This window comes from Thamnophis sirtalis, unplaced genomic scaffold (genome assembly GCF_051295495.1).
Source record: "Thamnophis sirtalis isolate CommonGarterSnake01/CBP01778 unplaced genomic scaffold, rThaSir2_p1.2 scaffold_8, whole genome shotgun sequence".
In the NCBI taxonomy this organism is placed as follows: Eukaryota; Metazoa; Chordata; class Lepidosauria; order Squamata; family Natricidae; genus Thamnophis; species Thamnophis sirtalis.
Window position 1 is genome coordinate 4,096,525 of NW_028261388.1, and position 12,337 is coordinate 4,108,861.

A 12,337-nucleotide genomic window follows, 5' to 3' on the forward strand; every position below is an offset into this window, starting at 1 on the left:
TTGCCTGCAGAAGTTGTGAATGCCCCAACACTGGGAGTTTTTAAGAAGATGTTGGATAGCCATTTGTCTGAAACGGTATAGGGTTTCCTGCCTAGGCAGGGGGTTGGACTAGAAGACCTCCAAGGTCCCTTCCAACTCTGTTATTTTATTCTATTCTATTTTATGTCATCTCCATTTCCTTACTGTTAGACAGAAGGAATATCTTTGCTTTCCTACCTGGCCCCTATGCCTTATTTAACGCAGGCCCATATAAACTCTGCAAAGCTCTCTCTGTTTTATTTCATTTTACTTTTCACCTGGTTCTTGGGCAAACGTCCAAGGAGCTGGTGAAATCTAATCTCCATCGGGGCAGCTCAGTGTTTATTTATCATGAAAAACACACCGGTGCCACAAAGCCGTAAGTTTGGACTCTCTACGCAACCTTGGGGGGAAGTGAAGGCAAATGAAGCAATCCCAAATAAAGTACAATTTCTTCTGATGGGTGTTCCTCTCTTGTCTCTGTGATTGAATTCGGCACGATTAGTTATTGGAGCTAAAGGTAAAGGTTCCCCTCGCACATCTGTGCTAGTCGTTCCCGACTCTAGGGGGCGGTGCTCATCTCCGTTTCAAAGCCGAAGAGCCAGCGCTGTCCGAAGACGTCTCTGTGGTCACATGGCGGCATGACTCAACGCCGAAGGCGCACGGGACGCTCTTCCCTTCCCACCAAAGGTGGTTCCTATTTTTCTACTTGCATTTTTACGTGCTTTCGAACTGCTAGGTTGGCAGAAGCCGGGACAAGTCACCGGAGCTCACTCCGTTATGCGGCGCTGGGGATTCGAACCACGAAACGGCCGACCTTTTGGATTGACAAGCTCAGCGTCTTAGCCACTGAGCCACCGCGTCCCAGCTTCGCAGCACCCAAGATGGATTTCCTTCACGTGGAACCCCTGGGATGATATTAATCCTTTCTCTGGATTCATACCTGAACCGTCAACTACGAAAATGATCTGTATTTTCATAGCATCCAAAAACCATAAAGAATTAAGGTTTAAAAATACCTGAGATTACGAGGTTTTTTTAATTTTTATTTTATTTATTTATTGTCTATTCATACTCCAAATAACTCAAGGTAACAAACACACCTTTTTTCCAGCTGGCTGTCATTCTTAAGTTGGGACTAGAACTCACAGTCTCCTGGTGATTGGCCCAAAGTCACCCAGCTGGCTTTCATGCCTAAGGCAGGACTAGAACTCACTGTCTCCTGGTGACTGGCCCAAAGTCACCCAGCTGGCTTTCATGCCTAAGGCAGGACTAGAACTCACCGTCTCCTGGTGATTGGCCCAAAGTCACCCAGTCAGCTTTCATGCCTAAGGCAGGACTAGAACTCACCCTCCCCTGGCGATTGGCCCAAAGTCACCCAGCTGGCTTTCATGCCTAAGGCAGGACTAGAACTCACTGTCTCCTGGTGATTGGCCCAAAGTCACCCAGCTGGCTTTCATGCCTAAGGCAGGACTAGAACTCGCCGTCTCCTGGTGATTGGCCCAAAGTCACCCAGTCAGCTTTCATGCCTAAGGCAGGACTAGAACTCACCGTCTCCTGGTGATTGGCCCAAAGTCACCCAGCTGGCTTTCATGCCTAAGGCAGGACTAGAACTCACCGTCTCCTGGTGATTGGCCCAAAGTCACCCAGCTGGCTTTCATGCCTAAGGCAGGACTAGAACTCACCGTCTCCTGGTGATTGGCCCAAAGTCACCCAGCTGGCTTTCATGCCTAAGGCAGGACTAGAACTCACTGTCTCCTGGTGATTGGCCCAAAGTCACCCATCTGGCTTTCATACTTAAAGTGGGACTAGAACTCACCGTCTCCTGGTGATTGGCGTGCATGCATGGGAGGCAGAGGGAGTGCAGTGGGTCAAGCATGCATGTGGGGGGCACGGGGGAAGCGTGGGGGCCACGCATGAATGCTCAGGGGAGGTTCACGTGCACATTCTATTATGGCCTGCGACGACAAACAGGTTAGCCATCATTGGCATAGGGTCTCCTGCCCCAGCAAGGGGTTGGACTAGAAGACCTCCAAGGTCCCTTCCAAGTCTTATTCTGTTGTTATGATCATTCATCCTGACCATCGTATTACCAGATCTTGGAAATACAGTAGTCGGCCTCTAAATCTTAATCTTCAAAATATTCCATCCCACGGGGGGGAAAGGTTTAAAGTGTTATGATTCAGGTATCCTGCAGCTCTAGCGAATAAAAATCGTATTTTTAGCCAGCGCTACTGTATTACAGCAAACCTGCTCCACAAGTGTTGTTTTTTTCTTTTCCAAATCTAGCGGAACGAACCCTTAACAACATGCCACTTTGTTGATGTGTATTTCAGATAAATCCATCAGGGCCCTTAGTTTCTAACAGGGGACAGTAGCTAAGAAAACTTTGCTCCGTGAGACAGCCTGTCACTTAAACTGGTTTTAGTGCTTTGGGGAATTGCTATCCTTCACTCACAAAAATTAGGTAAATTTATGTTTATCCTTTATGCGCATAGCCTATCACTGACATAACACGGGTTTAAACATACTTGGGATGAACACGTGGCTGTCATCCAACAAAAAGTAAAATAGAATGTAATAAAATAAAATGTAAAAATAGGAAAGGAAGGAAGGAGGAGGGAGGGGGGGAGGAGGGAAGAAGGAAGGAAGGAAGGAAGGAAAGGAAAGAAAGAAAGAAAAAGAAAGGGGAGGGAGGGAAGGAAGGAAAAGGAAGAGAGAGAGGGAAAGAAAGAGAATGGCGGAAGCGAGAGGAAAGGAAGGAAGGAAGGAAGGAAGGAAGGAAGGAAGGAAGGAAGGAAGGAAGAAAGGAAGAAAGGAAGAAAGGAAGAAAGGAAGGAACAGGAGGGAGAGAGGGAGGGAAGGAAAAGAAAGAGAAAGAAAGAAAGAAAGAAAGGGGAGGGAGGGAGGGAAGGAAGGAAAAGGAAGAGAGAGAAGGAAAGAGAATGGTGGAAGCAAGAGGAAAGGAAGGAAGGAAGGAAGGAAGGAAGGAAGGAAGGAAGGAAGGAAGGAAGGAAGAAAGGAAGGAACAGGAGGGAGAGAGGGAAGGAAGGAAAAGAAAGAAAAAGAAAGAGAAAGAAAGAAAGAAAGAAAGGAAGGAAGGAAGGAAGGAAGGAAGGAAGGAAGGAAGGAAGGAAGGAAGGAAGGAAGGAAGGAAGGAAGGAGACTGGAGGGAGGGGCCTGGTTGGAGAATTCTGGGAATTGAACTCCACATGTCTTAAAATTTGCCAAGTTGGGAAATACTGATCTAGGCTTGAAAATCTGAGTTTGTTTCCTTCTCTCTTATTCCAAAGCACATCAAGGTAAACAAAACTTGCATTTCTTTCTCACCTTTTCCTGTTTCCTGGGGCTAAGCTCAAGTTTTACTAATGATTGCCAAATAGCTCTTCCAAATTCCAAAAGTTTACTTGGACTTCAGTAAGGCATTTGATAAGGTAGACCATAACCTACTACTAGATAAAGGAGAAGAATGTGGGGTTGGACAGCATCACCACCAGATGGATTCGTAACTGGCTGACCAACCGCACTCAACGTGTAGTCCTCAATGGAACTGCATCTTCATGGAGGGAAGTATGCAGTGGAGGACCCCAAGGCTCTGTTTTAGGCCCAGGACTCTTCAACATCTTCATCAATGATTTGGATGAGGGAATAAATGGGGAACTCGTCAAATTTGCAGATGACACCAAGTTGGCAGGAATAGCCAACGCTCCAGAAGACAGGCTTAAGATACAGAAGGATCTTGACAAACTTGAACATTGGGTACTAGCTAACAAAATGAAATTCAATGGTGAAAAGAGTCAGGTTCTACATTTAGGCAAGAAAAACCAAATGCACAGGTACAGTATAGGTGGTGCCTTGCTCAATAGTAGTAACTGTGAAAGGGATCTTGGAATCCTAGTGGACAACCATTTAAATAGGAGCCAGCCGTGTGCAGCAGCTGCCAAAAAAGCCAACATAGTTCTAGGCTGCAACAACAGAGGGATAGAATCAAGATCACGTGAAGGGTTAATGCCACTTTATAAGGCCTTGGTAAGGCCACACTTGGAATACGACATCCAGTTTTGGTCGCCACGATGTAAAAAAAGATGTGGAGACTCTGGAAAGAGTGCAGAGAAGAGCAACAAAGATGATTAAGGGACTGGAGGCTAAAACATATGAAGAACGGTTGCAGGAACTGGGTAGGTCTAGTTTAATGAAAAGAAGGACTAGGGGAGACATGATAGCAGTCTTCCGATATCTCAGGGGTTGCCACAAAGAAGAGGGAGTCAAGCTATTCTCCAAGGCACCTGAGTGTAGAACAAGAAGCAATGGGTGGAAACTAATCAAGGAGAGAAGCAACTTAGAACTGAGGAGAAATTTCCTGACAGTTAGAACAATTATTCAGTGGAACAGAAGTTGCCTCCAGAAGCTGTAAATGCCCCAACACTGGAAGTCTTTAAGAAGATGTTGGATAGCCATTTGTCTGAAACAGTATAGAATTTCCTGCCTAGGCAGGGGGTTGGACTAGAAGACCTCCAAGGTCCCTTCCAACTCTGCTATTGTATTGTATTGTAGATCTATGTTTACGTTCTTTCCTATCTAGTTAGAGAGGTGTTTTTTTTTCCAAAATTTTGGTGGGAAGGTAACAGAGTTCCGTGCGCCTTTGGCATTTAGTCATGCGCTGGTTCTTTGGCTTTGAAACGGAGATGAGCAGCGCCCCCTAGAGTCGGGAACTACTAGCACACATGTGCGAAGGGAACCTTTATCTTTACCACCAAGAAGAGGGAGTCAAGCTATTCTCCAAGGCACCTGAGGGCAGAACAAGAAGCAATGGGTGGAAACTAATCAAGGAGAGAAGCAACTTAGAACTAAGGAGAAATTTCCTGACAGTGAGAACAATTAATCCGTGTAACAACTTGCCTCCAGAAGGTGTGAATGCTCCAACACTGGGAGTTTTTAAGAAGAGGCTGGATAACCATTTGTGTGAAGGGGTGTAGGGTTTCCTGCCTAAGCAAGGGGTTGGACTAGAAGACCTCCAAGGTCCCTTCCAACTCTTGTTATTCTATTTCTCTTCTAAAACCTAGGATACTAAGCCTACCATTGTCTGGCTCCTGTTCTTCTTCCTTCTGCTTCTCAAGGTGATTCTCACAGTCCATTAAACCTGATCGCACCTTCCTGGTTTACCTAACCATTCATCAATTGCAAAGTTGCAACATGGAATTGGAGAACAGACGGCAGTCAGGACTTACTTAAACAAGGACACTGATGCAATTAGGCATGACGGATAGACCTAAAACACACACAAAAATATCCAGGGTTAATGGAAGCCAGTTAGCTTTTCTGGACAGGGATAGATGTTATCAGATGTTAAATAATTATTTATTAAATTGGTTTAGTGTCCATCTTGCTTCAAGGTTTCAAGCTGCTTATCCCTATGTGGATAGTATAAATTGCATCTAATAAGATGAAGAAAATACGCAGAACTTTTGTCTATATAGCATAGCAGCCTCTGCTACTGCACTTCTTTTAAGCATATGGTCATATCCATATGTGTGTGTGTGAGAGAGAGAGGGGGAGGGAGGGAGGGAGAGAGAGAGAGAGAGAGAGAGAGAAATAGCCCTTATATACTGCTTCACAGTGCTTTCCAGCCCTCTCCAAGTGGTTTACAGAGCCAGCCTCTTGCCCCCAACAATCTGGGTCCTCATTTTACGGACCTCGGAAGGATGGATTCTGCATTCTAAGCACTGTGCCACCATGGCTCACTCCTTCCTTCCTTCCTTCCTTCCTTCCTTCCTTCCTTCCTCCCTCCCTCCCTCCCTCCCTCCCTCCCTCCTTCCTCTCTCCCTCCCTCCTTCCTTCCTAATAGTACTTAGACTTATATACTGCTTCACAGGGCTTTCCAGCCCTCTCTGAGGGGTTTACAGAGCCAGCCTCTTGCCCCCAACAATCTGGGTCCTCATTTTACGGACTTCGGAAGGATGGAAGGCTGAGTCAAGATTGAGCCTGGTGGGATTCAAACTGCCAAACTGCAGGCAGCCATCAGTCAATTTAGCCTGCAGCACTGCACTCTAACCACTGCACCACCTCAGTTCTTTTAGATAGACAGAGAGAGACCAGACAGACAGACAGACGGACAGAGCAGATAGATAGATAGATACATAGATAGATACATAGATACATAGATAGATAGGATAAATGATAGATAAATAGATAGATAGATAGATAGATAGATAGATAGATAGATAGATAGATAGATAGATAGATAGATAGATAGATAGATAGGATAAATGATAGATAGATAGATAGATAGATAGATAGATAGATAGATAGATAGATAGATAGATACATAGATACATAGATACATAGATACATAGATAGAATAAATGATAGATAAATAGATAGATAGATAGATAGATAGATAGATAGATAGATAGATAGATAGATAGATAGATAGATAGATAGACAGATAGACAGACAGACAGACAGACAGACAGACCGACCGACCAGGAAGGTAGGTAGGTAGGTAGGTAGGTAGGTAGGTAGGTAGGTAAGTAGGTAGGTAGGTAGATAGATAGATAGATAGATAGATAGAGATAAGATAAATGATAGATAGATAGATAGATAGATAGATAGATAGATAGATAGATAGATAGATAGATAGATAGATGATAGATAGATAGATAGATAGATAGATAGATAGATAGATAGATAGATAGATAGATAGATAGATAGATAGATAGATGATAGATAGGATCGGACCAGATGGATGGAGGGGGGGAGGGAGGGGGAGGGAGAGAGAGAGACAGACAGACAGACAGACACCAAACGAGTTTTGGTTGCCACGATGTAGAAAAGATGTGGAGACTCTGGAAAGAGTGCAGAGAAGAGCAGCAAAGAGGATTAGGGGACTGGAGGCTAAAACATATGAAGAACGGTTGCAGGAACTGGGTATGTCTAGTTTAATGAAAAGAAGGACCAGGGGAGACATGATAGCAGCTGTCCGATATCTCAGGGGTTGCCACAAAGAAGAGGGAGTCAAACTATTCTCCAAAGCACCTGAGGGCAGAACAAGAAGCAATGGGTGGAAACTAATCAAGGAGAGAAGCAACTTAGAACGGAGGAGGAATTTCCTGACAGTGAGAACAATTAATCAGTGGAACAGAAATTGCCTCCAGAACTTGTGAATGCTCCAACACTGGAAGACTTTAAGAAGATGTTGGATAGCCATTTGTCTGGAACGGTATAGGGTTTCCTGCCTAGGCAGGGGGTTGGACTAGAAGACCTCCAAGGTCCCTTCCAACTCTGCTATTGTATTGTATTGTATAGATTGCTAGATATAGATAAATACTGTGTTTCCCCAAAAATAAGATGGGGTCTTATTTTCTTTTGACCCCCCCCCCACAAAAAAAGCACTTGGCCTTATTTTCAGGGAGGTCTTATTATTTTTGAGGTGCAGGAGGCGGAGAGTGTGGTCACCTCATGTCTGCTGTTGTGTTGCAATATTTTCGGGGAGGGCTTATTTTAGCGCATGCACTCAAAAGCCCGATTGACTTTTTATCCATGGAGGTCTTATTTTCGGGAAAATAGGGTAGATAGACAGACAGACAGATAGATGTGGGCAGGAAGGAGGGAGGGAGAGATGGGTGGGATGGCCCAGTGGTTAAAGACACTGAGCTTGCCGGTTGGAAAGCTGATAGCCCAGGTTTGAGACCCGAGTGCCATGTGATGGGGGTGAGTTCCCGTCCCTTGCTCCAGCTCCTGCCCACCTAGCAGTTGGAAAGCATGCAAAGGCGAGTAGATAAATAGGTAGCACTTTGGGGAAACTTTTACATCCATCCATCCTTATATTCAAAGTTACAACAGCACTGAAAACAGTGGCTTACGACCGTTTTCCACACTTACAACCATTGCATTATCTCCATAGCCACGTGATCAAAACTCAAGACGCTTAGTAACCGAGTCATATTTACGACGGGCACAGTGTGCCTGGGTCACATGATCCCATTTTGTGACCTCCTTACAAGTCAAGGGGGGGGGAGAGCCAGATTCACTTAACAACCGTGTTACAAAACTTAACAGCTGCTGTGATTGTGGCACGCAAGGTCGTAAAACGGGGCCAAATTCCCTGAACAAATGTTTCAGGTAGCAACGACAATGTGGAGGGGGGCCTCCATTATGGTCGTAAGTCGAGGACTACATGGATTTTGGCCGCTGGACACTCAAAAGGTCCTGCCACGCCGCTTCTCCTATGCTGAGCCTCACATACACAGTTGCAGCTTGTGGATTTTGGCAGCTGGATTGTCGCTCTGACCTTGCTGGCGCGGCCCGCACTCACTCCCCAAATAGTTGAGGGATTACAGGTTACGTTTAACGGAGTTTGGAAAAAGCTAAAGTTCACCTTTCTCGCAAAAAAACAAGCAACAGATCACGAAGCTCAGGATGGATTGGAGCAGAAGACTGGCTGGGAGTGGAAATGATCTCCTTTCTTAAGGGTTCCTAGCAGAAACAGATTCAGAGGTAGACTGCCTTAACCCAGGGAGCTCCACTCCGCCATTCTTGCTATCCTGCAAGAGAGTACAGTGTCCCCGAATTGGCACCTGGCTGGTTTTCTAAGCTTTGTTACGATCAAAAGAAGCGAAAAATTGCTTCTGGATAAGCGTGACCCGTCAAAACCGCGGTCCATTAAAGCGCGCCCGATTAAAGCGCGTACCTGACATCAGCAGCAGCGGGACAAATAAAATTAAAAATAAATTAAATTAAAATTAAATTAAAGCAAGCCGATTCACATAAAGGTAAGGGTTAGGTTTAGGTTTAGGGTTAGGGTTAGGGTTAGGTTAAGGGTTAGGGTTAGGTTTAGGGTTACGTTAAGCGTTAGGGTTAGGTTTAGGGTTAGGTTAAGGGTTAGCGTTAGGTTTAGCGTTAGGTTTAGGGTTAGGTTTAGGGTTAGGTTAAGGGTTAGGCTTAGGGTTAGGTTTAGGGTTAGGTTTGGGGGGGGTTAGGTTTAGATTTACGCGTTAATTTTAAGTTTACCGCTCACAGCGTGCTGTTTTCGTCGCGCTGTGATGATGTCACGTACGCGCTTTCGTCGAGCGCGCTTTATTCTACCGCGGTTTTGTGGTGGAACCCTGGATAAGATGATAGTTATACGTCTCTGTAGGCTTGAGTTCACGGACCATCCTTAAATTAAGGCCAGGTTAAACCCCATTTCTAACTTCCCAAAACGTACAAAACCCTGAAAAACTAACCGGCATTCAAAACTCACCAGAGTTAGTATTTAGTGCAGGCATTGCTGGAGTCCTTCGCTCCTAAATAGCTGGCTGGGGAATTCTGGGAGTTCAAGTCCAGCCACCTTCACGTGGCCAAAGTTGAGAAAATACTGCCCTAAAGCATTAAATAACCAACTGACCACGTATCACCGCATGGCCTGATCCCAGATAGACAGTGCCAAAAACCAACCTCAAACCAGGATAAAAATGAAGTAGGCCGATGGGTAAACCAATCCACCAACAGCTTCGACGATTCTGCTAAACCAAAAATTACTTCTTTAAAAAGAAAAGGGAAATTAAACTAACAAACACCCCCAAAGCAGTGTGTTTAATCAGGCCTGGTTTTCCAATTCCTGGTATTCATATTTTTTGAGGGGGAAATCATTGCTAAAGAAAATGCTACAAAAAGTTCAGCATTTCCACATTTTTTTCCCCCCGGCCAGGCAGGATTTTAATCTTTTGCCCGCTTCCTGAATTGCAAAAGTGGGAAAGTCAAATACCGGGGGGAGGGGGGGAGAGAAGGGTCTCCCCCAAATGATATAAATAATAATAATACTTATAGGGGATAGCGCAGTCGGCCAAATGTTTAGACAGGATTTGGCATTTTTAGGCACTTCTAAAGTCCTTTGCAAAGATTAGGGAGAGGCAGATGGGACATAGAATAATAGGACTGGAAGGGACCTTGGAGGTCTTCTAGTCCAACCCCCTGCCCATAGCAGGAGAGAACTATACAATCCTATATTACATTATATTAATGCATATGAATATATATTACATTACATGAAATATACATTATGGCTGATAACGGATCAGAGCCTGTGGCCTAATGGCTAAGACGTCTGCCTAATATGTAATATAGCCCAGGTTCAAATCCCACTAAGGGTATGGCTAGCTGATGAGAGCTAAATAGCTTGAAATAGATCTATACTAGTCTCCCTTTATTTATTTATCAGCACAAATACTATATATATATATATATATATATATATATATATATATATATATATATATATATATATATATATATATATATATATATATATATATATATTTGTAATAAACATCGTATTATATCTCATATCTTTATTTTATATCTTCATCTTACATATTCTATACAGTAGATCTTATTTATCATATCATACTGTAATATTATATTTAATATTACCTTATATACTTATATCTATATCTTATATCTCATACTGTATAACTTATGTCACATATCATATCATATATTATACCTCATATTATTATATTCTTACCTTCATCTTATATGGATAGGATATATACTGTATATCTTATATTGTACATCGTAATATATTGTATCATCTATTATACCTTATATCTTTTACCTTTATCTTATAGTCCTCTTACTGTATATCCTATATTGTATATCGTATTATATTGCAACATGTATTATATCTTATAATTTTATCTTATATCTTCCTTACTGTATATCCTATATTGTATATCGTATTATTTTGCAACATGTATTATACCTTATAATTTTATCTTATATCTTCCTTACTGTATATCCTATATTGTATATCGTATTATATTGCAACATGTATTATATCTTATAATTTTATCTTATATCTTCCTTACTGTATATCCTATATTGTATATCGTACTATAATGTATCATCTATTATACCTAATATAGTTTTATCTTTCATCTTCCTATTACTGTATATCCTATATTGTATATCATATTATGTTGTATCACATATTATACCTTATAGCGTTAGCTTATATCTTACTGTATATCGTATATTTGAATATTGTATTATATTGTATCATCTATTATACCTGACATCTTATATATCTTTATCTTATATCTTCATCTTCTTATATATCTTACACTGTGGGTCTTATACTGCATATCATATTCTTTATTATATTACATCTTATATATTATATGTTTTATACCTTTCTCTTGCACCTTTAGATCTTATATATCTTAACACTGTATTCTGTCTCTTCTACCATATCATATATTATATCCTAAGAGGTCCTATATAAGGTGTCGTTATTATGATGATCATTATTATTATAATTATGATGATTTCCACCCACTCCCACCCAGGGGGTCTCTAACCCTCCCAGTCCTGGCTCAGGATCTCACGCAGAGGGAAGCCAGGCAGGATCAAAGGCTGCTGCTCCTCCTTGGTGGTGGTGGGGGTCTTCCTTTGAACCCCCCAGGGGTGTCAATCATCGGGGGGAGGGGGCGATCCTGACCATCTTCCCCAAGAGGAGAAACCGCGCAGGGGGAAAAAGAAGCTTGCGCGGCGGGGTCCGAAAGACGCGCAAAGGGGGGAAAAAGGGGAGAGATGCGCGGTATCCTCTCATCTGCGCCCCCCCCCCCAAACCAGCCAGCCCCTCCGGGAGGGGGTGGGATCCTACCTCGCAGGACCCCCGCGTAGGCAGCGATGAGCGTCTTCATGGCTCGGTCAGCGTCCATCCATGCCGGGAGGCAGCGAGGCCAAAGGCGGGGACGGGCTCGGAGGGTCCGGCGGCTCAGCCAGCCCAGCGCCCGCCGCGACGCCCTTTATAGCACCTGCCCGGGGAGGAGCCGGCGCGGCGGAGGAGGCGAGGGCGGAGGAGGGGAGGGCCGAGCCGGGGCCGTTGCGCGGCGCCCGAGGATTGTGATGCTGCCGGACGGGGAGGGAGGGAGGGAGGGGCGCTCGGAGGAGGGGGAGACCCAGGACCACAGGCGCCCAGAAGTGGGGGGCACACAAGAGACAGGCGCCCAGAAGAGGGGGGACACAAAGGCCCAGGGGCATTCAGAAGGGGGGGCACACAGGATCAGAGAGAACCCAAGAAGGTGGGGGCACACAAGAGACAGGGGCAGAAGAGGGGGGCACACAGAAGAGGGGGACACAAAGGCCCAGGGACATTCAGTAAGGGGGGGGGGCACACAGGATCAGGGAGAACCCAAGAAGGTGTGGGCACACAAGAGACAGGGGTATCCAGGAAGGGGGGAGGCACACAGGATCAGGGGGCTGCCGGAAAGGGGGGAGGGAGGGGCGCTCGGAGGAGGGGGAGACCCAGGACCACAGGCGCCCAGAAGAGGGGGGC

General features: G+C 44.5%; 1 protein-coding gene across 1 annotated transcript in view; it reads right to left on the bottom strand.

Annotated features, from left to right (window-relative positions):
* The window catches only part of DGAT2 (diacylglycerol O-acyltransferase 2), a 49,114-nt gene extending 37,341 nt beyond the window's left edge, over window positions 1-11,773 (bottom strand). The window contains exon 1 of the mRNA XM_087720987.1: window positions 11,663-11,773. Within this exon, the coding sequence (XP_087577113.1) occupies window positions 11,663-11,720 (58 nt within the window). The 5' untranslated portion in view covers window positions 11,721-11,773. The remainder of the gene's footprint in view (window positions 1-11,662) is intronic.
* Between the last annotated feature and the right edge of the window lie 564 nt (window positions 11,774-12,337).